Here is a 26,160-nt window from a genome sequence, read left to right as displayed (position 1 = left end):
CGGGATGCCGAGAAGGTGCCCGGCAGCGGTCGCGACTGGTGGGTGCGCGCGCGGCGCGGGGGTGGGAGGAACCGGCGTGGCGGCGCGGCTGGCGCTGGCGCGTTCCAGGGTTTCCCCCCTCCCCCCCCCGCGGGGGTGTCTCGCGCACCTCGCCTTTCCCCCGCCCCGCTGCGCGGCAGGCGCGCGCTGGGCCCCTGGCGTGAGCCCCGCCCCAGGGAGGCTGTTGTCGTCCATTGAAACCCCCTTCCTCCCCCCCCCCCCGCGGTGACTGTGCCCCCCCGGCTGGGCCCGCCCTGGTGTGGAGGAGCGAGGTGCTGGTAGGCGGTTGCTCTCGCAGGCCTTTGGGGCTGCAGTTTCAGGTGTAGCCTCCCTGCTCCGCGCTGCAGGGAGGGGGCTTCACGTGCTTCGGGTTGTGCCGGGGAGGGCACGGGGGATGAGTTGCGCCGCCTTGCAGGCCGAGAGATGAACCTGTGTGTGCCCCAGCTGCGCGGAGAGCGAAACCCGGCCTGGCAGTTGGTCTGCTTTCGCTCGCGCTTTCTTGCCTGCACGCAATTTGACTTTTTCATGCTGCTCTAAATAAGTATGTGTTCATGTATGAATGTAACGACATACAGCACAGAGTTGTTGAGTAATTACATAACCTTCTGTTTGCAGAACCTGAACAATTTTAATTGGTTGAAGCATAGTTGTGCATGCGAGAAGCTTATTATTGTTAATGCTTTGATTAACCTCCAGCTTTAGGAACTTACGTTAAAGTATGGTATCTACAAAATCTGGGAACAGTGTCAGCTTAAGAAGAAGTATTGACTATCCACAGATGAATTTGATTATCTCTTAGGAAAAATGAGAACATTAATATAACTAATAGGATCTAGACTAGGGAGAGAATAGGATATTGGAAGACCTTTAAGAAGAAAAAATAAATTAAAATTATAAATGAGGTACAGTAGCCACTTAATGGTAGATATATTAAGGGTATAGATTTGTTCCTTGGCAAAGTATGTCACATCCTTCTTTGATGTTTTGTTAATTTTGCAATCATTTGCAAGTGCTGTAAGTTAATAAGTCTATTCAGTTGGTTATCAGTAAGTTTGGGAATTGGCTATTAAAACTGAAGGCATATGTTCTACAGGGGACAGTGTTTAATTCCATTAGGTACCTCTCTGTTTGTTTGTTTGTTCTATCTAGTTCAAAATATGATCTTCACTCAGAGCTGTGGAAACAATTACTAAACTGTTGAGAAATGATGGCTAACTTGAGATGCTGTATTCCAAATGATGTAATGTTATGGAAAAATCTTATGTGAGCAAGCACCTTATATTCAGCTTTTCTCTGAACCTATATCTTATGTTTCATAAGATGTTTTTGAGCTGATCCTTACAAAAAAGTGATGTGCACAGTAAAAGAGGTCTAGTATTGAGAGCAGAGCTATCTAGTGATGGTCTTGATCTGGAAGGAAGCTGTTGGGCTGGGTCCTTGTCAAAGGCTGGACCAGTGGGAAAATCATACCTCTTGCTTTTTGGTATGGAGGAGGTGAAGAGAAGAGATAGAGAGGGCTGAGCTCTCTATCTCTTATTCACCTGTCACACAGTTGCAGATGGAACTTGCACCTCATTCAAACACATGCACTATGAAAATGGACCGTAGTAGCAATATAGTGTGTGACTATCCATTAAACTGATTAAGTGTTATGAAGGAAATTACTCCAATTTAGTGAAACTATAATACTTTAGAAGTTGCTACTGCAGGGATATATGGCTTTTAAAGTCATGATTCATCTTAAAAGATGTTCTGATTTTTCCAAACAGCTCTATAAGGTTGGGTTTAAATTTAAAACAACGTAATTTATCTTCATCTTATTACACGTGTAACCCCTCTTGTCATACTCAAATTAAGCGCTCTGTTGTGATAGACTGATGCAGTCATGGGCCCAAGATTTTTTGAGAGCAAATAGAGAAGAAATCCCCCACAATATCCCCCTCAGATCTCTCTCCAGTCTTATATTCTGCACACTCTTACATTAGTGTGCATGCATATATATCAGTCTGTAGCTGACTCTAGAGAAGACCGGGAGTTGACTTATGTTCTTTTCCTTTATTTGTTTTTCAGAAGGGGTGCAGAATAGATGGACCTGCACTTTAACAGCTTTTGTTTTAAATATTTTTTGCCTGAAAATCCCAAAACATGTTGAGGTTAAAAAGAGAAATTAGAATTTGATGTATTTCAGTCATGTCATGTATTAGACATATCTTTTGTGGGCAGATCAAACAATGGGAATTACTGTGCACTAGGGACTTTGTGTAAAGCCTTTTGAGGCAGTTCCTCAACTGGTTCCATAACTTTGCATGTGCCTGTGTCTCTTCTGAAATCATTAATTCTTGACTTTACCAGAAATATTTTTGCATATGACCACATTGCAGAGAAAGAGTTCTTTGAAATTTTATAAAAAATATGAGCATATCTTTTCAAACCTAGTAAATGCTCCTTCCTAGCCAAATGTTATCTTTCATATTTCTTAAACTCAAAAATGGCTGAAGGAACTTAAGTTCTGCTTTCTACAGCTGAAAAACAGCATCAGTCTAAAAACACAAGGTGTTTGTTTCTTTGGAATCTAAAATGGAGAGGTTTTGGAAGGTTCAAAATGAAATAAATAGTTTTAACTGCTTGTTACGAATCTAAATATTTTTTTAATCAGAAAGTGTACTAAATTCATGTTTATTCAATCCATTCCCCTCCCCTCACAGATCTTGCACACAGTTTTATTTATTAGTTTCATTGTTCAATTTGTATTGCTGTCACTGTAATAGATTTCGTCATTCTGACAATGATCTGTAATCTGTCCTCTGCTGCACCGTGCAGTATTCTCTCAAATAAGAGTGAAAACACTGCTGATTTCATTTAACGAGGCCAATTTTTGTTTGGCCATCTGTTACCATTCTTTGCAGTCTACTTACCTCCCCAGGAGACCTGTGATTAGAAGCAAACTTTTTTTTTCTTTTCTTTGAACAACAAAGAAAAGAGAAGCTCAGTCTTAATGGCTTTATACCACAAATCTTGTTCTTTTTTGAAACTGATAAAGCGACTGGCCAAGTGACTTACAAGATCTACTGCACTATTTCTCTGAATTAAAATAATTTATGTTTTCATTTATATGTATTTAGGAAAGGGGGAAGCAGCCAAAATAAATAGCTGTGAAGTTTATTTTATAACAACAGGTATTTTATGTATGTTTCAGTGTCGGTGATGGAAAAACCCACCCACAGTACTGTGCACCTGAGCGACTGGCAGAAAAGTTACTTTGCTATTACCTCTGGCACCTGCACACCTGGACAGAAGGCGGATGGATATCGTGCCAAAATTCTACATATTCAGTATGCATGGGCAAACTCTGAGATCTCTCAGGTCTGTGCTGCCAACCTGTTTAAAAAATACGCAGAGAAATACTCTGCAATTATTGACTCTGACAACATAGAGACTGGCTTGAATAACTATGCTGAAAACATTTTGACTTTGGCAAAGTGTCAGCAAAATGACAGTGACAAGTGGCAATCTGCCTTGACAACAGAGAATGTATTTGAATTAAAGTGTGTGCAGGAGAGGATGCAGGCTGGCAAAAACTTCCAAAGCTCTCAGATGGCACCAGCAGATGCCTTTGTACTAGCTGATAAAGGGGTCAGTGCCTCTGCTGCTCCAGGTCTCCCAAAACTCACTGTCTTCAGCAATGCTGGAGAGACTGACGTCTGTGCTGGCTCATCAAAATGTGCAAGTCAAGGACCAGATCTCCTTGAGCATCCCTCATCTTCAAAGTCTCTTCAAAGCAGTGTGCCTCCTGTGACCAAAACTTCAGATATTTTTCCTGCCTCTTCTACTTCCTTCAATGAACTGATTCAAACAGGTGTCCAGGCAACTCCACTATTTGGAAATAAAGAAGTAACAAGTAGCAGTTCTCTGAAAGCATCAGGTCACTCTGGTGATGGACAAAATTGGTCTCTTTCCAATCAGTCAGCTGTACATGCATGGTCTGCAAATTCTGGAAAAAGAAAAGCATTTTATAATGTGGCTGATGAAAGCAGCACTGTGATTTCTGGCCTTGCTCCATGCAAGGCTTCTGTCAGTACAGAAGCCAGTAGTTCTTCAGGGAACAGAAACAGAAATGAAGAGGGCAGTGTTACTGGTTTTAGAACTGCAAAAGAACAGCTGTGGGTGGATCAGCAAAAGAAACCTCAAAACGTACCCCAGCACGCACCAGTCTCGTCATATGGTGGTGTAAAAAAATCACTGGGTGCAGGCAGATCTCGGGGTCCATTTGGCAAGTTTGTTCCTCCAGTTGCAAAACAAGATGGAAATGAAAATGGAGGAGCACAGTGTAAACCTCATACAAGAGGACCAGCAGAACCATCACTTCCTATAGATGAACGACTGAAAAACATAGAACCAAAAATGATTGAACTCATTATGCATGAGATCATGGACCATGGGCCTCCTGTGAACTGGGATGACATTGCCGGAGTTGAATTTGCTAAAGCTACCATAAAAGAAATAGTAGTCTGGCCTATGCTGAGGCCAGATATCTTTACTGGGTTACGTGGTCCTCCTAAAGGAATTCTTCTCTTTGGCCCCCCTGGTACTGGCAAGACTCTCATTGGCAAATGTATTGCATGCCAGTCTGGAGCTACATTTTTTAGCATCAGTGCTTCTTCTCTGACCTCCAAATGGGTAGGTGAGGGGGAAAAGATGGTCCGTGCGTTGTTTGCCGTGGCACAGTGTCAACAGCCAGCAGTTATTTTCATTGATGAAATTGATTCTCTGTTGTCTCAGCGTGGAGACGGGGAGCACGAGTCTTCGAGAAGAATAAAAACTGAATTTTTGGTCCAGTTAGATGGGGCAACAACCTCTTCCGAAGATCGTATTCTGGTGGTGGGAGCAACAAATCGGCCTCAAGAAATTGATGAAGCTGCCCGAAGGAGACTGGTAAAGAGACTGTACATTCCCCTACCAGAAGCTTCAGCTAGGAAGCAGATTGTTAGTCGGCTAATGTCAAAGGAGCACTGCTGCCTAAATGAGGAGGAAATTGAACTCATAGTTAAGAAGTCTAATGGATTTTCTGGGGCAGACATGACGCAGCTCTGTCGAGAAGCTTCTCTGGGCCCTATCCGCAGTCTTCAGTCCATGGATATTACAACCATCATGCCAGACCAAGTACGGCCTATTACTTTTCTTGACTTTGAGAGTGCCTTCAAAACTGTGCGGCCCAGTGTTTCCTCAAAGGATCTAGAGCTGTATGAAACCTGGAACCAGACATTTGGCTGTGGTAGATAATTGCATTGTAACTGTTAAGCAGAAAGTTTTCTTTCAAACTGTCACATATCAAAGCCATGATAATTTAGGCAGTCTGCACTTATTTTTGTTTCTATCTACCTTTGTAATAAATCTTGCTAAGTTACGCAAGCAGATGTCTAGGCCCTGGCCTGAGGTTTAGCTAACTGAACAGCCTGTGAGAAATTGTTGAACATAACAAATAACAGCGTGAGAAGCTGGCAGAAATTAGAGGATTTTGCCAGTGCTTAAGGGAGTTACATGAGAGATGGACAAACGTCGCAGATAATTGAAGGGAGTATTGGGGTTTCCTGGGGAGTGAAATTCTGCAAGACCGACTGTGCCATATCGGTCACATTGTGCAAGGCTGAGATGACCCAGGTGATCATACCAGCAATACTCAATTTGGGTACGGACATAGCAAAACTGGGACTGATGGGGGAGTAAGTTATTAGGGGCAGGTTGTTTATTTGGGAGGTGGCAGGAGCATGAAAAGGAAAGGGTCAAGGTGGATGAGGGAAGAACAAGCATGGGAAAATAGAAGGGGTGATAAAAGAGGCCAGTCTCATGTAAGCGAGCAGCTGGAAGTGGGGGTCAGCTGTGGGCTAGCTGAGGTGTCTGGGGCCAGGTGCCTTAGGGATCCCCGTGTGCATGTGTAATTCACTAGCACACTTCAGGCTGGACTAGCTGGCAAGCGGGAGGAAACCAGTGTCTTGAAGGAGCCTCCATGTGAGTCATGGCAGTGTAAGGGGGACCTGGGGCTGGGCCTGGATATGAGGTGACCTTAAAGCCTGTGCTAATATCTGAGGGATCCGTGAACGTGGCGTGCTTGTGAAGCTCAAGAGTGAGGGGAGGTGTATCACTGGGGAGCTTCAGTCCTGTCCAGCTGGAGAGGAGGGACAGGATGGGGCTGGCTGTGGTGTTGCATTTGTGTGTGCATTTGGTACTTATGTGGGTGCTGATAAAGGCACTGTTCTGTCTGTGTGTGTGTTAGTCTGTCCATCCAACTGAGATGGCATAAACCTCAGTTTGAGAGTGCACCTGATTTGGCTATAGTGGACTAGGAAGGAGAAATCCTGTGTCCCAAAGTCCACTGGATTCCACTACTCTTTAAAAAACCTATTTTAATGAAAATGGTAAACTTCATAACTAAGTTGTACTTTATGTTCTTATCTAAGATTTTAAAGAACTGCACTGCTATTTGGTCACATAACCTGTCCATCCCTTTGGCTGGACAGAGCTGCTTAAACTGAAAATAAATCAAAAGCTTTCCTTTGAGAACTTTTGTTGGTGGGGCAGAGCTGGCTACAGTGGTATTCATGTTTTGTTTTCAGTTTCTCTAAAGCGCCTTTTACTAGGGGAAATGCAGAGCTTAAAAGCTAGTCTGTAGATATTTATAAAAATGGGTAAATTATTGATGCTGTTTAGCTAACATTTTTTCAAGTCAATTGGGATGTTAACTCCAGAGACTATGAAACTGTAGTGAACCTTGACTTAAGAATAATTTGAAAAACTTCAGTGTTTCTTAGAGCTCATCCCAATTTAAACATAAAGTCAGTTCTACTTTTAGTTTACGTGGTTTAAAAAGTATGTTATGTACTAGATTGCTTTACAGAGATGGGTAAAGACTGGGTAAAGATTATGGGATTAAATTTATATTAATAATGTTGACTGGAGTTGTCAAAGGAGACTTAGCTCTTACAAATTTAGTATTGGAGGGCTACTAAACATGCATTAGGTAAGATTTCTACTTTTTCCAAAGATCTTAAACCCTAATGAAAGCATGTTCTCTAAAATCTATTGTCTCAGGCAAGTGAATGAAAACCTCAGAGAATTTTACTTGGTTAGTAAATCCCAAGGGTTTTTCAAGGGTAATAAAACTATATATCATTAAATAATTGCATTATTTATGCTGGGACTTATCCTGGTGTGCTATGTAAGCATACTGTGTTCATGTATGTATCTGAATATTCATATTTTTAATGGAAGCAGGGCTCTACTGAAAGGACCAGCAAGAATACACATGACAATAGAGAGTAAATGCCTCCTAAAATGATGAGGACTGGGAGAGAAACGCCATGCCACTACATGTATTTTCTGCAAAGTGGACCTAGTGAAAGAGAGAAAGGTAGAACAGGAGCAGCAGGTGTCTTTATTTCTTTATTCTTTCTCCTGCTTTTTATGTTACTTAGCATTCTCATGAATTGCACCAGCATGTTTTGGTTTCAGAAAATGTGCAGATACGGTGAAAGAGAACCTAGGTAAGATGTGGGGTTTTTTTGTCCCCCCCCCCCCCTTTTTCTAATGCTGCGGCTAATACGACTATCTCTCCAGCCGTCTTGCAATATTCTAGCTTTGCTGCTGGACTCACCAGTCACTAGGACTTTTAATGCTAGCCCAAAGTGTATTTCATTACCCTCTACAACAATGCCACCTAAAATGAGAGATTAGATCACCAGGAACATAATTTCACAAAATACAGAAAATTGCACAGAAATAGGGCATGGTTGTAATTTAAGGGAAATGGTGCAGATAAATCCACTTTAATGGATCTGTTCGGTTTATGCAGAAACCTGTGTGCTTCATTGTTTATTCCTTTTGGCTGGCTGAACTGAGTAAGAAGAAATGGAGGACTCCCCTCTGGTTTTGTGGTTCAGTAACGTTCGGTGCACAGTCTCAAGTTTCTCTTAAATAAAGGTAAATAATTTCTGCAGTGCTGGAAAGGTGAGCTCTTTATTAATAATTAAGGCAATTCAGACTCTTTTCATTTTCTCGGTGTGCCTTTTATTTGAGTTAGCTAAATTGTCTCAGAGAATTTTGAAATCCCCAGCTGAATTTTCATTTGTAGGCAACTGCACCAACAAGAGTAGGGAGAAAGCTGATGAAGCAGCAATGATCATCCTTTGCTAATAGCAAGTGTGTGGAAAAATAGACTCACCTGAGAGCATCGGTGCGATTGTACTGTTGAAACAAGGCAATTTCTGTTTTTCTAATTGAAATTATGAAACTACCAAACTACTACCAAACTTACATGTCCTTAGAAAAGAACAAGCAAACAAGCAAAACCCCACTTTTCCTATTAAAAAATATAATTTTGATGACAATGGAAGATTGCTCTTGGTGAGTACTTTTATTTACTAAGAAGAAGCTTTAAATTGTAGATCGACAAACAATGCTTGTGTTTTTCTTCAAACTTGTAAGTGTACCTTGCTTTGAATTTTAAATAAAAGTTCAGGTTTGGGATGCTTTTGAAAGCAAGCTTATCAATAGTTTTCTTAACTAAAGAGATGCTTTCAGCAGAATTCATGTTCACATAACTACAGTGCTTAGTGAAGTTGCTGACATAAAATTCCCAGAGACTGGATTTCTTAACCTTTCTTTCTTATTCTTTGTACTTTTTATTACTATTTTTATTCATATCTGCAGAAAAGCAAATAGGTACTGTGCTGTAACAATAAAGCAGTTGCCATAGACATCAACCCATACTATTTATTTTGTCCCATTAGGTCACAAACTTCATATAATCTTAGCTCCTACGTGTACTGTGAAGCCAAAATTACTTTATCACAAAGTTATGAGGCCAGAAAGGACTCTTAAGATATCATCATATTCCCACTGCATGTAGGGTGAATTAATTTTTGTGATTCCTGCAGGTTTTGCCTAGTCTGTTCTTTAAAACCTTCAGTAATGATAAAGTCTTTATCTCTGTTTGGGCTTAACCATCTTTGCTATTGAATGTTCATATCCAAAATAACAGTGATGATATTATGATGGTTAGCACGTGCTATATATTTTCCTATATAAGCAAAAGGAACCAACTGACCTTTCTCCATCTTGGCATGACTGGAGTCATTAACTGGGCAGGGAGGAGGATACCAGAAAAGGGGAACCTTCAGCTGTGCAAGCTTAAACAGGGCCAACCAAGGCTGTGGCTGTTCTGGTCTTGGTTGTGAATCACAGCTGTGCAGTTCATCCCTCCTTGGACTCGGAGCGGCTCAGACGGTCTCTCAGAGTCACCTGAGTCTCCTCACTTGAGGAGAGAGAATCTGAAAACCAGTGCTTTTCATCAGAGCCATGTAAGCAAAAACTTTCAGAAGCTAAAGTTTTCCTCAAATTGTGCCAATAGAAAATTCTAGTTTTATATTAGTTTGCCTGCTTTCGGAACTGGAAGACTGCAGTCTGAAATTCTTGCTGAACTTTGTGAAGTGGAATAGCCTGGGGACTTGGAACCAAATGATAAGTCTGCTAAAGAAAATCATTGCTCGAAAGACTGTCTGGAATGATTGTATATTTGCAGTCAGGAGAAAAAAAAGAATAGTACTTTTCTTTTTTTTCTTTCTTTTTTTTTTTCTTTTAGGAAATCACAAAATTCCATCTGACTACTTGTAAAAATTCCTACCAAATTTTTACAGAGTTTGAGTTCTTTTCTGTAGGTTAAAATGTAATGAGAGATGAAGTTGTCTTACTTGGGGCTTCTGCTTTTAGATTTAGAGTAGCATCTATTATCTTTTACTCTATTTACTGATAGTATTAAAACTTTCTTTTGATAACTGTTTATCTACAGCCAAAGGAAAGGAGGTCTCTGTCAGTCAGTATGGTCTTTCTACCTGACTCGTTACACAGAATCATTTTTATCAATAGGACTCACCAGTTAGAAATACTACTCAAAGGTGATCAAGAGTTAGAAGTCTCTTTTCTCCTTTTCCAAATAAATGGCTTTATTTGGTACCAGTTTCAAGTAGTGACAGCTTATGCTTGCAGAAGAATTAAATGAATGAAGTTTCTTACAAGAGCTTTCATGAAATAGGTTGTGCTCATATATTTAATTTGATATTCTGAAAAAAGAAAACTGTGGCTTTCATTATTATTTCACCTATGGATTTTTATTTTCCAAATATAAAAAGAGAAGAAAAAAGAAAAGATGTAAAATATTGACATAAGGAGTTTGAGTGCTCCTGATATATGGCATTTTGTGCATACTAATTATTTACAAGATATAAGCTATTCGTGCCAGAAGAAATTATTGCCCATGTTGCTTCATTCCTCAGCCATAACAGTGTGCAGCCCACTGTCACAGTGTAGTAACAACTAGTTGCAGTCTATGTCAATGCACTGGGTTATGAACTGTGGTGGCTGTAACTTTGATGCATGATCCAGTTTGGATGTAGTTGTTGTGGCTGAAGGGGTGACTGCCAAACCCCTTCAAACCAATAGGGATGCACAGCAAACTGGAAATACTGGCATGGCTTGCCTTGTTCCCACCACAGACAGGATATAAATCTGTTACTGTGAAGAATATAGTCATGTAAGTTGAATTATAGAGAATCCTGATTTTTCTTAAATTCTGGAGAATTGCTTTCCAGAGAGGGTGTGAACTTCAGTAAGCTCCACACACTTGAGAAGAGTTTAACCTGGAGAATCCTGGTTTCTGCAAGCTATTCTGGTGCTCGCTACTTCATGATTTGACATCAAACTAGAAAAAAAGGCAAAAATTCAAAAAGAAACAATAGAAAAATTGAAATACACTGTGGGGGATTTGATTATATGTAAAGATGCAAATAAACATGTATGGAAATAAACATGCGTGCTTTGAAGTTATTTAGGCAATGTGATATCTTTCCATATCTGTTGGTAGCATAACTTGGTATAAAAGTATACGTCTAGCAGTAATGGCATAAAATTGGAATAAAGAAGAGCTATACTTTCAAAAAGGTAGCAGAAGCTCTGGGCTGGTATATCTACAACTAGAGTGAAGGAAGAGGTAGAAAATATGCTTGTAGTGAAAAGGGAGGAGGTAATAGCTAATTTATTCCCAGTTTCTGTGATTAGTCTGGTATTTTCTGAACATCCCCTAGGGATTTTCTCAAMAATTTTAATGATCTATTAATTAAATAAGGTACCATCTTGCTTAATGTGGTACTTTATTGTATTATGACACTAARTTTTACTGTTGACTGAAAAAATTTAAATGTGATAAAGACTTTAGTGATAACAGAAGTCTTTCCAAAACCAGAAGTTTTGCACCAAAGAATGCAAGAGAACTCAAGATCAGATTTTCAAAAACTTTTAACTGTCATCTACTAAAAATATTTACTAATATTGTATCTGTAAATATCACAGAACTTACAAACTAGAACAAATAGAGGCCTTATTCCTTGTTGTTTTGTTCTATTAAAACTATTTCTCAAATTCTTTTTAAATAGTTATGATAGTACAATTGCCTTTGGAGTAGTGGTAATTTATACCAGTAGAAGGTTACCTTTTATCTGTATAATTTAGTCCCTGAGAAGAAACTATGTCTGCTGAGAAACTTTCTGCCCTTATAACACTGGGAAAGGAGTGCTGTCTTACTTATATTGATATAGAGGGATGTAGCCCTTGCCTGCAGGTGAGCCATAATATCATGGACATGTCTGCTTGCAGATCCAGGCAGTGATGGTCCTGCCGCTCTCTGCTGCTCATGGTGCACAAACCGGAGATGTCTTTCTCACAGGGCTGTCAGCAGGAAAAGCTATGCAATGGGCAAAGTCAGCCAGGTTAGTGCTAATGCTTTTGCTTGTTGGTTAAAATAATGCAGCTGAGTGCCCAAAGCCAAATCCTTCCTCTAAGAGAGTGGTGGGGGTGACAGCAAACAGCCTTCCCCATGCCCTCAGGTGGGACAGCCGCTCTCAGCATGTGCATTTTTCCCTGGCCTGAACGTCACAAAGCCTTGGGGAGGCAGGTGGTGTTAGACCTGCCTCACCTGGCCCAGAAATCATACATGTTGCCCCAGATCACACAGAGCAGGAACAGTACTCACAGGTTTTTACCATAGAATTCTTCTGTCTCTTTTTTCTGCTCTTACCTATCTCCTCTGGCTGGCTGGTCATGTTAAATGGAGAGAGGGAGGAAGTATTTAATAATGCTTAGTGAAGTCTGCTGCACAACAGAGAAAGGATATTTAATAGAAAGACAAGCATTTAGGACAGACTGAGCAAGACTAAAAGAAGCCTTGCTCAGCCTATCCTATATAAGGTTTAAAATTTTTCGGAGAAAATGTTAGCCACAATAAATCCACTCCATTTCTAGTAACATCACTCTTTTCAAGAAAAAGCAATGCACTTGAAGTGTTGACTTGATCTTTTTTATAGCCTGCCACCAGATGGAGATCTTTTCCCAGAGAAGTCCACCCAATTTCTGAAGGAAAGGCCAAGGGTAGCCAAAGTTGTTTCCTTGTTTTGTCACTTAAAATCATCCAGTATTAATAACTTGTTACTGGCAATTTGTTAAGCATTGCTCATTTGTAATTGCTGATTTTTGGGATGCATTTTGATTTCTCGGAAGATTGTGGTGGTGGTGGTGGTGAGACTGTGAAAACTAGCCTGACATCTCTAGAACTCTGCTTAACAAAGATAATATTTTTTCTATTAATTTTACCTTGTTTCACAGGCTTTAATATTAAATTGGGGTTGCACAAAGTGGTGAAAATCCTGACGTGATGTATTTGTGTTGAAACCAATCATCTTTAATCTTAGGAACTGACTCTGTAACAGCAGAATAAATGAGCAGATAGGAGTGATCTCCCACACCTGAAGATCCTGAAAGTAATACATTGAAATTTAGGTACATGACAGGTAGGTAACAGGAGCTGAATCCAATTAATTCCACAGTCTCAATTCATTTGAGTCTTGGCTGATAGCAAATGGCATTTGTTGCTCTCTTCTAGTTGTCTCACAAATAAAAGTCTTTGGGGATATCCTAACAGGTCCAAGCTTCTGAAACCAAGAGAACACCAGTGAAGGGATGTTCTTTTAGGTGTTGTGATTATTTTTCATGACAAAAAAAAAAAAAAAAAAAAACTTGAATGATACGTCAGCATCAAAATTGAGCAGATTTCTCAGGACCTGCTGAAAAATTAAGCCCCTTGAGCATATTGCAGGTGAAAAATGCAAATCCTATCATTGATCAAATATATATAKAGAGAGAGAGAGAGAGAAAAAATACATATTTAAATATAGGTGGTTAATATTGCTTTATCTTCCCAAGTCCTACAGTTTCTCACTTCCCTGCTTGGTGGGTCAGATGCTTTGCAGCCAATTTACATCAATTCCTAGCACTGTTTTTAAAGGAAGCTGGGGGAAGAGCATGAAGTCTCACTTTCTGCCAACAACAGGAAGTATACGCTCATTGAGTCAGAGAGCTTGTTTCAGCAATGCCTTTTGTTGAACCAACAAATTACTGGACTGCAGATTCGGTCATCAATAATGTTGTGCTGCTCAGCATACCCATGGAAAGGCACTGGCACAAGGCGGTGACATGGTTGGGCAGGTGGAAAGCAGGGTGCAAGTGCAATTTCCATTTCTCAAAGGGAGCTGTCATTTAAAAGACCAGTCATCTGAGGGAGGAAAGAGAGGCGTTTTAGAGAGGAAATGGTGATAACATCTCTCTTTCTCGTTCTTTCCTATGGGGCTGAGGTTGCTGCTACTGGTGTCTTGTTAGGGATGGTCACTAGAGTAGAATGAGGTCTTTTATTAGCGGCTGTGACGATGTAGCTGTACTATGTAATGTAACTGTCCTGCAGATTCAATGGAGAGGGCTCCACTCATGGATCACGTACTTGATTTCTGTGTCTCAAGTGGACTAGGTACTCCGTGGGATCCACAAATTTGTTCTGTAGTACTTCAAAACTTCCACAAGTCAGTCTGAGATGACTTTTTTTTTTTCTGATATGTAGTTAAAATTGAAGCTAATATGAGGCTACCTTAAAAAGAAGAATCAATCCCTTTTCTGAAATTATCATCTTTGCAGGACCTGTTTCCAGGCCTACTTTTTGTATGCTCATTATACATGGTCTTTGTTCTTTTTTTCTTTCTTCCTTATCACTGAAATAAATGAAACTTTTTAGAAGGCTAACTGCAAAAAGAAGTGCTTCTTACATTTAGCTTCATTGCTTCCAGTGTTTTCCTGATCCACAGGCAGGTATAGTCTAAAGAAGCCAAGAATGAGCAAGGTATGATTTTCTGAAGAAATTAATTTTTTATTATTCTACTGCCCAGAAAATATTTTTTTTTATTGCATACATTTAACCTCTCCTCTCTCCTGCCCCTACTCTCTCTATTTTTTTCTTCTAGGTATTTCCCTTCTAGCTACATGCTGGCAAACTTGCCAAAGTATGCTCTGGAGCTGAATACATCATGCATGAGGAAATCTGTTGTCTTGAGGTGTGTAGTTAAGCCTAGAAGCGGATGGTTACCTGTGAGACAGCTGTCTGATGTCCAAGGGCCAGGGCTGTGATGCTGTGTACCTTGCACTGCAAAACGCTGTGCCCTTGCTTCAGCTTGGACACGTGAGGAGGAACTGACCAGCTTCAGTGGTTGCACACTGAATCCCACACTGAATGATGAAGTACGTGGATAAGCAGTGGAAGGACTCTTGCTAAAATTGTCTTGGAAAGCAGTCATGATGGGAGAGATTAGCGGCGAGACTGTGCATTGGCATACCTATGAGAAAGCGTTTATTCTTCAAATGTGCTGGTAGTAGAAAAAGCTCCAAGGATGACCTCAGAAGCCACTGAAAAATATGAGCTGTGCAACTCCGCTTGTTGGTGTGGGGTTACGCGGAGAAGGGACTTGGCCCCCATTCCTGTATGCCTCTTGGAGTGGTTCTTTGCAGAGCTGCAAAATGATGTGATTCTCCATTCTCACTGCACCAGCAATTTTAGCTTACTTAAGATTATTGCAACCTAGGTTTTGAGTTACATGACAAAGTAAGGTATTGCTATAATAATTATAATAGTCCAAATTGTGTAAGTGTCCAGAGGCTGAGTAGCAAATGTACACACCACAGTAGCATGTGGAAAGGATGGTTTTTCAACTAGAATATTTCTCTAATTGCAAAGGAAATTAGGTAAGCAGTTTATGTAGGAGAAGCAGAACCAAAAGGAAAGCTCTTAGCTTTCCCCTGCATGTACACAGTTTTTCTCCAGAGAAGCTGTGGTGATCCTGCAAAATTTGACAAGGAGGGTGTAACATGTCCTTCCCTATTTTCTGGAAATCCCACCCTCTTTCCACAGCTTATCTGAAGCTTCTATTTTGCACATTGGTATTTGTGCAAAGTTTTCAGCAAGCCTCATGTTTTCTATTGTAAACTAGCCTGCTAACTGAATCCATCATACCTTTCCCTTTCTTTGGAGCACATTATTCTCACGTTGCTATCCTCCTGGGATTTTTTGTTTATTTTTCCTGAGATAGTTGGGAGGAGAAAAAGGCTAAATAGGGTGGTTTGGAATTGTCTTATTTTGTTTTTAAGGCTGAGGAGAGGATCCCAACTTGCTAATTTGGATGATTACCATAAAAGTGGTTTTGAGCAGCTCATTGTATGTCTGTAGGAAAACTGACAAAAGCTCTGCAGTTCCATGCATCAGTCAGAGGGCTGCTTTTGCAGTAGTGTTTTCCTTTCTGTCTGTGCATCATTTAAAGACATTTGCATGTCAAAAGTTGTCTAACTTCAATTAATCATAGAAAGGATTATGTATCTTGGTATGTTTGGCCAAAATAACCTGAAATTTTAGGTAACAGATAAGATCTTTCAGTAACAAAGAAATGAAAGGAAAACTGGCAACTGTTGTTTAAAATTCTTTTATAAATTATTAAATATTTTGAGTTACACACACATATAGTGTAAACACACTCACATACACGTACACAGATGTAATCTAAAGGCTTAGATTTGTGCCCTTTTTACAGCTCTAGGAATTAGTGCAAGGACCTGCCAATGTGGATTCCTGAATTTACTACCCTTTGAAGAGGAAACCTACTCAGCAGTTGGAGAATAAGCAAGTATTAGAAGACCTGACTACCAGTCTTGATTTTGTCAGTAACTCACTGCATGATCTTGCATAAGAAATTTAGGCTTTCTTTGCCACAATTTCCCTTTCAAGAAAGGGGGGAGGATCTAATAGTTTCACGTTTGACAAACTGATTTTGCATTTAAGGATAATCAAGACAAGAGACAAACTCCTCCGTAGTATAAAAGACATGCAACTATTAAGAATGGTAGAATCAAAATTTTTGTTGAAATGCACTGGTTTTGGCCTGTATTAGTTCTGTGGTAATAACCCTTATGGAAGAGAGTAATTTCTTTCTTCTTCACTGCTGAATTTGATGTGTTAATTTTTCTACACAATCTTCTACCACTCTTCATTTCCTTGCTGGTCTTCTTATCACTTCTGGTACATTTCTCCCTACCTTAAATGACCAAATTATGATTCAGCCATCAAGAACTATTTTACAAAACTCAAACAGATACCTATAGTCTCTTTCTTCTGGTTTGGGCTTTTTAAATGTTTTTAATTGTGTCTCAGACAGCTTACATTTACGAAGGGATTAGTGAGACAGAAGTTTCCAGAGCAGAAGTAATCATTCAAATTCGTACCAATTTTTAATGAGTCTAAAAAACCCCAAAACCCTACATACATGTGCAAGTGTGTTAAGTGCATTTCCCATGTGCATTCACTATAGACTATGCAAATAAAATACTATATATATAGTTAGACTGTATTCATATGAATTTCGTGACTGGATGCAATGCAAAAATGAGAGTTTACAAATGTCTATTCCAAGGTAAGACTTCTGAGGTGGAGAGGTAAATCTGAAATGTGCTGTGCTAAAAAATCCAAAAGTAAAATTTATATGACAGTGCTTCTGTTGGTGCCTACTAACCTATGTTTTTCTGCAAACATTTACTCCCTCTTCTTTTTCCATTTGTCCAGCACAATGGCAGATGATCCTGTAGTGTCTCCCATTGCCATGCACAGGAATCTCCATCAGACAATGCAGGTACGTATTTGTATAATATAACTATCAGTGAAACAAAACTACAGTGTTTGAATCCAGGTCTGAACTTCCCCAAATTTTAAGAGCTCTTTGAATCTCTGTTTTAGTTTATATGAAGTATAAAAGCTGCAGGATGTTTAGTCCTTGTCAATGCAGCAGGAATACTATAAACTAAAAGCTGCAGTTAACTAGATTACGTGATACTACATACTTTAAAAGAAAAAAGAAAGGATGACGAGAAGAAAAAACAGCCCTCCACTTGTAGTATATCATATACCCCTGTTAACCTGTCCACAATCATTTAAGTTATTTTCCCAGGCTTTTTAGTAAAGTTTCAGCCAAATCCATCTTCATGAAGCTCTAGCACACGAGTAGGCTCTGACAGGCTCATGAAGCTTTAAAGAAAGAGTACCCCGTTCTTGATACTGCGTCCCAGGGGCCTGTCTCTGCAGGTTGCCTGGCCTGCTGGGGCCAGGGGGAGAGATGGTTGGTGCATTTGGGGTTCTTGGCTTTGTCCTTCACAGTAAGGAGCTTAAACAGGTTGTACCCGAGGCCAGTATCAAAACTCGTATCCAGTCACTATGAAATTCAGTGCATTCAAAAAGATGATACTAGTTCAGACTCAATGTTACTGTTTGTTCGTAGGATGACATGACGATTATGGACATTATATAGAAAATCAGGACCCATTGAAATTAGCCTCTAAAATCTTAACCGACTTCACGGAGATGAGGATTTTGGCCCTGAAACCTTCAGTACAGAGTTGACAAGCCCCTGCCTGCATCATAGCTTTCCCTAGAAAATACCAAAGAGCAACCTCAGGCAAACAGTAGGTTCAAAATTAAAATTTAATCTGGCTGAACACTGAGTGGGAAACAAGAAGTGAAAACTGTGAACTGTGCCCAGATCCATTCAGATCACTTCTAGGGACAGTTTTGATACCAAATTATCCTTGTTATGCAAATTTCCTCACCAACCGGCTGGTTCCCAGTTATGCATGGGGAGAAGCAGTGGCCACATCTGCTTCCCGTTTTGCCATTTCAGAGACAAGCCATCTGTTTGGCCTCATCCCGAACAGCCTGCTCGGTGCTGATTAACTTCCTCACCCCACCAGCCCCAGGCTCACTGTCTGCTGCAAGGTGTAGATTTTTTTTTTTTCTAACTGCTTATAAACCAGAACCTTCACTTCTCTCCCAAGGGACAGGAAGGCGTTGGTTTGTGTGATTTGCAGCCGCCACCAGCAGCAGAACCAGCAGCAGCTGCCCTCTATCACTTACATGTTTAATATGTGTGGTTGGGACAGATAAAACTGGGAATCATTCTGTGACCTGGGACATCCTTTAAAGCAGTGAGATCTTACTTTAAATAAATAAAGAAAAAATTATAAGGCTAAATGGTTGATTCAGCAAAAGCCTCACTGCAGTTAATAGGGGTTTGTTCATTCAGCGAGGAGTACAATTTCACCCATGCTCGTTGCAGTCCACTTTTTTATATAAAAGCGATGCATAAGGGCCTGTGAATTGCTGTTGTCTGAAGCCTGGCTTTGGATATCTCACTCCTCTCTTTCTGATGAGAAAAAGCTATCCCATTTTCACAGAAACTCTGATAAAGTTTGGCCCTCCTGGTTTTGAATATCCATCTCTTGGCACCTGTGGCAGGGTTTTCAGAAATGCCACGTGTCCACAGCTCCCGGTGATTTAAATGAGAATTGCATGCTCAGCAGCCCTGAAAATTCAAGACCTATGCAACCAACAGAAAAGGTGAGCCAAAAATTAAAAAGCCTGGGTTCTCTATATGTGAAGTGGATGATGAGACTCCTTTTTAAATTAAGACTTCCACTCCCTTCTGCAGGCCACGTCTCCCCAATTAATTTTTTGTCTTTCGTGATGCATCAGGTCCAGAAGTTGTGCTCATGCACCATTTTCCTTGCAGACAGGCAGTAGATTGTGTTTCATGATGGAGGACAGGGCTTAGTCGGCCCATAGCAGATATGGATGCCCTGGAGCACCAACTCCAGACACAACAGGAACAGTTTTTTCAGAAATCAAATATTTTGATTTCCTATTGCAGCATTTTCAGCTTTCGGTTTGCCACAGCTCCTGAAAACTTGAACCTTTCAGTGAAGCCTCTTCTCTCTCCTACACTTGTGACCAGCTCTACTCACAAGCTGCTAAAAGCAATGTGATATTCTCATTGTTGCTCACCAGTTTTCCCCTAATAAAATATTGAATGAATGCATTTTTTTCCTACACAGAAAAAAATAGGAAATTGTTGCATTATCAGATCTGTGTGCTCCAAGCCTGGCTCTGAGTTCTCATTTTGATATCTACTAAGAGAATCTGGGGTGTTTTAGTGTATTTCTTGCTTGAAAGGACTGGTTAGAAAATGTTGGTTGCTGAACACATCTAGATACTGGTTTGATGTTTTGATGCTTATGTGCCGACTGYGAAGCCTGTTTAGGGGCACAAGGCTGAAAATACTCACTCCTCATAGTTGTGTGTTTGCGTCTACATAATACATCATGTCTTTGCACCTGCAGCAGTTTCTGATGTAATTTAATCAAGATAAGGGACTAGCAAAAAATACAAATAAAGATGATTTCAAGAAAAGTCTTTGAAACATAATAGATATGCAGGATATGTTTTTAGCTATACAGACTTTCATTTAAATCTGTGGATGTCTCTACCGAAGTCAAGGATTTAATAACATTGATTGAGAATATTATATTTGATCTAGTTTTGTGATTGGTATTTAACAACTTGATTTACCTTCCAGGAGAGCCACCTGCTGAAACAGAAATTTGCAGTTCATTTTGTTTACTAAGAGCTATCTATTACGATACACAAAAAATTACTACATTAAGACCTCTCTTCTTAAAGAAGGGTGGCTATAGTTTACGATCAACCCATACCACAATAACTTCAGAAAAATCTAGATTTTTGGGAACCTGTTAGAGTTACTGATTATAATGCCGTTAGAAAATTTTTCTTTCATCTCATTTTGTTCATAAAGTGTTACAAACAGAAGTGTTTCTAAAACTTTACAAACTGCGCTTTTGCTAAACAAAACAATGATCCCTGTTTCCCTTAACTATGTGTTAGGAAATTGCCTGCACTGGAATCTGAAAGAGCCAGAGACACCCGTAGAAAAATCATCTTTGTTACAGTAAGTACTAGAAGTAATTTCTCCGTGGTTTGTTTTGAATTGCCTTAACCCTACAAGCAGGAGGAACTGTGTTCTGCAATGACCTCGCCTTGCTCATGGGAGAGGGGCTAGAGGAGAGCCCCGGCCAGGCAACAGTGTGCTTCGCAGCAGCCGCTCGCAGCAGCAGTGTGGCTTTTGTGGCCAGGGGCATGGTGGCGAGGCTGCAGCAGCTTTAGGATTTGCTCTTCAGCTACTCCCACATGCAGACAGTGGCAGCCTGGGGTTGCTGCACCAGACCATAACACTTTCCTGTCCCTGCATCTTGCTTCAGCTGTAGGTGGCCCCTTCCTTGCGTCCTGTAGCAGAAGAGCTCAAGGGCTTCTTAAACCCAACTAGTCTGCAAAAGAAGCTGAACACACCTTTTTTTGTTTGTTTGCTTTTAATTATTCTCCCTTTCCAGCAAGCACAGCCTTCTTCTAAGTAAGACCACTTACCCCTCCTGCTTGCGTGGCTTTGCCACCCCCCACGCCGCCCCCGGGGCCCTGCCAGAGAGACAGCAGCGCTGAAGCCACGGGGATTTGCCTGGGGTGGGCACGTCACCCCCTGCCACAGGCCCATGGCCGGCATCAGGCTGGCACCAAGGGGGCTCCATCCTCTCTTGTCTTACAAGATACATCTCACTTTGCAGACATAAGTTAATTGCATTTCAAATTTTTATGAAATTCGCTTGATATTTTTTTAAATACAATGTTCTCAAAGAAAAATGAAGTTACAATATAAAATCACAGCAAAAAAAAAAAGTGTGTAAATACAACTTTTCTATTAGAAAAAACAGTGCCGAGGAAGGGTTGGGAAGCAGTTCTTTTCAAAAACAGATATGAAGTTAAAGCCATTCATCATATTCACTCTTTTTAGGGTTGAGCTAAACCATACAGGGTATTGCACCAGCACATAAGGGAGAAAAAGGGAGGTAACACTAAACTAGTTTTCTAAGGGCACAGTTTGTTTAGATGTACACACAGAAACAGCCCATTTTAATGTCTTCCTTGCATGTTCATAAATAAAATTATTGAAATATCTGTTGCCAAACAATTTGAAGATGATTTTGTGCAAAACCAAACCAAAACGAACAACAAAAAAGAGTCCCTTTACAAACAAGCTGTTTTGTTTGCTCCTACCTTTTGACTATACCCTCTGATACACTGTATCGTAATAAACTTACTTATACTACTGTACTGTTTAATACAACATCAACATATTGTGTTATAGTATAAATAGGAAAACTCCAGACCCAGGAAACAAATCCACTGTGATTGACAGTGCATCATCATGTGGTACAAACCATTTTTTATATATAGACAGATAGATATAAAAAAAAAAAAAATACACACAACCACAGATACTGGCATGTGCATGTCAACAAGAAAAGTGACACAGAACCTCACACACACACGTGCATGTGTGCATACAAATGCCAAGGCAGTGAACCCATCCAGTAATCAGAAATTATATTTAAAATATCAATATTTTTTAAACCCATATTTAAAGGCTAAGTCCAAGACAGTTTTAAATTCCACTGGAGCTATGCCTGTTTACATGAATAATAAATGTGGTTTTATTTGTGTTTTTTTTWAAATTTTATTTTAGTTAAAAACAAACAATCCTCCAAATAAGCTCTCCCCCAAAATGAAGGGTAAAAAAAACATGGCATGACATGTATAGTGGCCTAAATCTAAGAGCAGTAGAAAAGTGGTGTAACAGTAATAAAAGCAGCATGTTTCTGTACAGTCTCATCAGATGTCATTGAAGAGGAGCTAAGAAATTACCAAGCCCCTATTGGTCAGACCCACTTGAAAGGTGASAGGAGGGAAGAACAGATGAATTTATCCTTGCCAACTAAGAAAAATGAAATAATTTAAACTTTAATTGAAAAAAAAAAATCTTATCACTGAAAGCCCTTTCTTTGAAGGTCTTCTGCATGTCATGCCTAAGCAACCTATTTAAATGCTACTTCCACGTAGCTGTGTACAGTCTGTTTTGAAGCTGAATCGGTAACAGCCATGATGATGAAATCTTAGCTGGGGCATGATAGTAGCCCACAAATCTTTTGTGGCATTACCCTCCATAATATCTTTGGCTGGAAGGCATCAAGCTGTAATGTCTCTTTTGGTAATTAAGTTATAATACTATGGGAAGGGGTGGTACACAGCATTGGGCCTGTACTTTATACTAGCCCTTTTATTTTTTTGGTGTTGGCGCACTTGTAGGTACTATCCTACCTAATAAGTAATAACAACTTTCTTTTCACTATTGTAGGTGCATGCATCAGTCTGTGAATGTTCATATACAACATTTGTATCTGGTGACAAAGCTAATAACTATGCATGCATGCATCGCCTTTCAGTGTAACACCACCACTGCGTACCTTTGTTACCCAAGGGAAGTGGCCTATAGTTAGTGTGAAAAGCTAAGGAACTCTCAAAGCATATATTTGTAATTCAGTATTTCATCAGTAGCTTTCCTCTAACTTCAGTGTTGCTCCTAACTTACACCTGCATAASTGAAAGCAGAAGGAGGAACTCTGGGTGTTTGTAATACAAATGTATATTAAATATAACTAAGCACATCAAGCCAAATTGTCCTAGGTACAAGCGTTCATGGGTCCATCAAATCTCCTATAATATATATGTGCTTGCAAGTGTTTTTAATACAGACCGTGCAAATGTATTACAAAATTCCAGGTCTTGATGGCTCTATGATTTTGATTATTGGACAATATCCATTTACTAAAGTAGCGTGGCAATATTTATACATTAAGCTAATTGGATGGGTTATTTTTTACAAATGTTGCCCAGGAAATATTCCAGCCCTACTGAGAGATGTTTATGCAGCTGCACAAATTTCTCTGTTGTCCAGTCTTAAACTAGGAGGGTGTTCAGGGAGAGGAATGAGCTATTTGGAAGAGGAAGTTAAGAAGTTAAAAAAAACAAACAAACTTTTTTTTATATCAGCTGTGTTTGGGGTTAAAATCTATTCTTCTTAGAAGTTTTCATCATAACCAAAGTTAAAATATCTGCAGCAGGATGTACCATGGAGAAGGTGCTCAGTAGATTTTTATTGGACTCTGCAAAGTGCTACATTCTCTGGTCTCTATTCAGCAAAACACTGAATATTTAACCTTAAGATTAGTTCTGCTGAAGTAAATATAATTTGAAGAACATGCTAAAATGTTTTGTTGAATAGGAAGCCAGGGTGCTTAGCACCTTTGCAGGGCTTGGTCCCTCATTAAATAGCAAGTACCAGAAAAGGGGAGAAAGCTGCAAATTTTGACTGGGGGGTTTTAATTCAGCTCAGTGATTTAAAAATAATTAGGTGCAACACTTCCAGCTAGAGCCACAAAATCTGCAAGAGGACTTTTTCTGTGCAAGCAGAATGGGAATTTTTCATATATAAAATAGGGACACCTGGATATTTTCCAGGCAGTTTGAAATGATGAAAGATATGTATAAGGAGACATGCCCCGCACATATTTGTAGCTAGTGCTTTCCTCAACTGTACATCATACTTTTCCAAATGACTACAACCTAAAAAAAATTAAATACATCATAACTGTTGTTTATGCAGAGAGAGGAGGTTTGTTTTTAAGAAAAAAGGGGGGTTATTGGATAGGGAGATAAAACATTTATTTAAAGAAAAAAGAGGCAACAAACCCCTTTTCTATATATTAAATGCAATCCGTACTTCACAGAGTGTATTACAAGGGTGTTTCTTATATCTTTCACATACCTACTCTCCTGCCTCATGATACAAATAAGGCATGCCATGACATCAATACAAGCAGCACCCTTGCATGTGAAAATGTTCTACCTTTTACTGCTAAAATAACTCAGGACCCTCTGGCTGGGTTCCAGTCCCACCCCACCAATCTGCAAAGACATCTAGCATGAGGCCCTCCATCTTTAGTTGAGTTTGATCTTCCTAAATGAGCCAAATAATACCAGAAAGTCAGAACATGTACATGTGGTGTAAGAGCCCTTACAAACAGGGCACTCCTGCCTGTCGTGCTCTCATTCGTGCTGTGCACTCTGCGTGTGGATAACAGTTTGGGCAAGGGAGATTTGCAGGAAGCAACGGTTAAAGGAAAGGGCTTTCAGCTACGTGACTACAAAAGCTCCTACTTACATTACTAAAGGTTTTTGGTCACCAAATATTTTCAATAGAAACTTTAATACTCATTTTAGAAAACTGAGTTGCAATGCACACTACCAAAAGAAAAATCTTTTCTCGTGGGAGGAGATGGCTGAATGTTTGATGTTCTTGTTACTTGTACTGTCTGGTAGACTTGTGCTTTGTTGCTGCTGTTGGTTGTGCAGCTCCAGTAACGCAGCTGCTGAGGCTTGGTCTGTGCTGGAGGAGTTTTAGCTCATGTGGAAACGGTGCTCCCCTCGGGTTATGTGGGAAGAGAATTCATACCTGTCCTGGCTGTGGTAGCCACACATGTTGCATTCAAAAGGGTCGCGGAACCCGTGGCAGCCCATATGGATCGTATACATCACGTGGTCCAAGAAAAGGACTCGACAGTGTTCGCACCTGTAAACTTTCACTTGTTCCCCGTTGCTGCTGATCACTTTGAAAGCATCCTGGGAATTGTCAGTACCTGCCCTCAAGACATCATATTGCCTGTTTTCTTCTTTTATAGATAAGCCATTTCTGGCATGGGGACCTATGTGATTTGTCAGGTAAATTAAACCACTGCGTTCCTCATTATTGCTCTCTGTATCTGTTGAGTCTTGGCAGCTGTTGCTGGGAGAGGCATCCCGTTCGGAGGAGACAGATTTGGCTTTGGAAAGCAGCAACAAGTTTTCCACTGCGCTGTCCTGAGCTGTATGGTTGGAGCGAGTCTGATTGTCCCCGAGAGGTTTGTGGAGCTGATACATGGAGCTGATGACGGGCACCACTTCCGAGCCACCTGGTGGTGTCTGGACAAGGGGACGCAGAGACTCTGCCCCCAGGTAACTGATGGCATTATTAATGGCCTGGTCTATAACATGGGTCTGCATTATCTCATTCTCCTTCTCGTAGTTGGTGGTGGCATCATATGGAAGATCAGACAGACATTTCTCACCTGCATTGAAAAACAGTCAAGAATTAGATGGTTGAGTGCTGCATAATTAAGGAACTGAATATCATGGATTAATAAAACAACAAGAAAAAAGATCTTAAAAGAGTTGGTCAAATCTGCATTTCAAGTTCACCTGTGGTATTCACAGTTCTCTAATATAGCTGGTCAGAAAACTGGTTGGTGTTTTTTTAACCTGCAAAATAATTTGAGGCTTTTGGCAAAGCATGTGGGTGAAAAGAGATTTTTTAAAATAATCATGTGGGAACTTGTGGGAGTTACAAGCCAAGTGCCTCATACTTTCCTTCTCCTTCCTAACTGGACTCCCTCACCTATCTCCCACCCTGCACTGTGGCATGCCTTTGTGGTTAGTGAAGACCAGCACAGTTACAGGGAGCCTGGCCTTCATGCTTTGGAGCATGAAGCATGGTATCAATTTTTTTCATAAAACATTAAATTTTTAGACTGGAAAATGYATGTTTTAGTTTTAGACATTGTTTCTTACAAATAACCCACATGAATAATGTGTGCATAAATCATTTGGGGGAAAAAATCAAGCTAATCAAAACCTTAATTTTTCATATTGCAATCTCCCCCCMCACACACCTTTTTTTCTTTTAAAGAAGCCATATGTTAGACACATTATGAAAAGCTCCACACGTTCGCTCCTAGAAATTTTGTGTCAAAAAGTATAATCTACATGAGCAGCGAAGAGGCATGGAAAAATTTTAACTGCACTTGTAGTTGGAAGATATTTTTCCAGTCAGG

At 40.1% G+C, this 26,160-nt stretch overlaps 2 protein-coding genes and 1 long non-coding RNA gene across 20 annotated transcripts in view; 2 read left to right on the top strand and 1 right to left on the bottom strand.

The window, feature by feature from the left end:
- On the top strand, nucleotides 1-14,277 carry FIGNL1 (fidgetin like 1). 10 transcript variants are annotated; one of them, XM_026072077.1, is made up of 5 exons: nucleotides 1-38; nucleotides 3,236-5,199; nucleotides 11,740-11,852; nucleotides 12,831-12,929; nucleotides 14,201-14,277. In XM_026072077.1, exons 1-4 carry the CDS (start codon nucleotides 5-7, stop codon nucleotides 12,835-12,837), a joined length of 2,118 nt encoding a protein of 705 aa, XP_025927862.1. In that variant the 5' UTR covers nucleotides 1-4; the 3' UTR covers nucleotides 12,838-12,929; nucleotides 14,201-14,277. The 10 variants fall into 10 exon arrangements, with proteins under 10 accessions (XP_025927862.1, XP_025927856.1, XP_025927861.1 ...); XM_026072071.1 differs by lacking the exons at nucleotides 11,740-11,852; nucleotides 12,831-12,929; nucleotides 14,201-14,277 and adding exons at nucleotides 7,886-8,013; nucleotides 8,165-8,570; XM_026072076.1 differs by lacking the exons at nucleotides 12,831-12,929; nucleotides 14,201-14,277 and having other exon boundaries at nucleotides 3,236-5,725; nucleotides 11,740-11,758.
- Nucleotides 14,278-14,537: 260 nt separating this feature from the next.
- LOC112969138 lies at nucleotides 14,538-21,657 on the top strand. Its single transcript, XR_003254585.1, has 2 exons — nucleotides 14,538-14,700; nucleotides 16,041-21,657. It is a non-coding gene; the product is annotated as an uncharacterized LOC112969138 (long non-coding RNA).
- Nucleotides 21,604-26,160, bottom strand: part of IKZF1 (IKAROS family zinc finger 1) — a 73,396-nt gene continuing 68,839 nt past the window's right edge. For all 9 annotated transcript variants that reach the window (XM_026072092.1, XM_026072095.1, XM_026072094.1 and 6 more), the window contains one exon: nucleotides 21,604-25,398. In XM_026072092.1, the coding sequence (XP_025927877.1) occupies nucleotides 24,692-25,398 (707 nt within the window). In that variant the 3' untranslated portion in view covers nucleotides 21,604-24,691. The remainder of the gene's footprint in view (nucleotides 25,399-26,160) is intronic.

This window comes from Apteryx rowi, unplaced genomic scaffold, assembly GCF_003343035.1.
Source record: "Apteryx rowi isolate R43461 unplaced genomic scaffold, aptRow1 scaffold_337, whole genome shotgun sequence".
In the NCBI taxonomy this organism is placed as follows: Eukaryota; Metazoa; Chordata; class Aves; order Apterygiformes; family Apterygidae; genus Apteryx; species Apteryx rowi.
The sequence above is the reverse complement of the archived record's forward strand: the minus strand, read 5'-3'. Positions and strand labels throughout refer to the sequence as shown.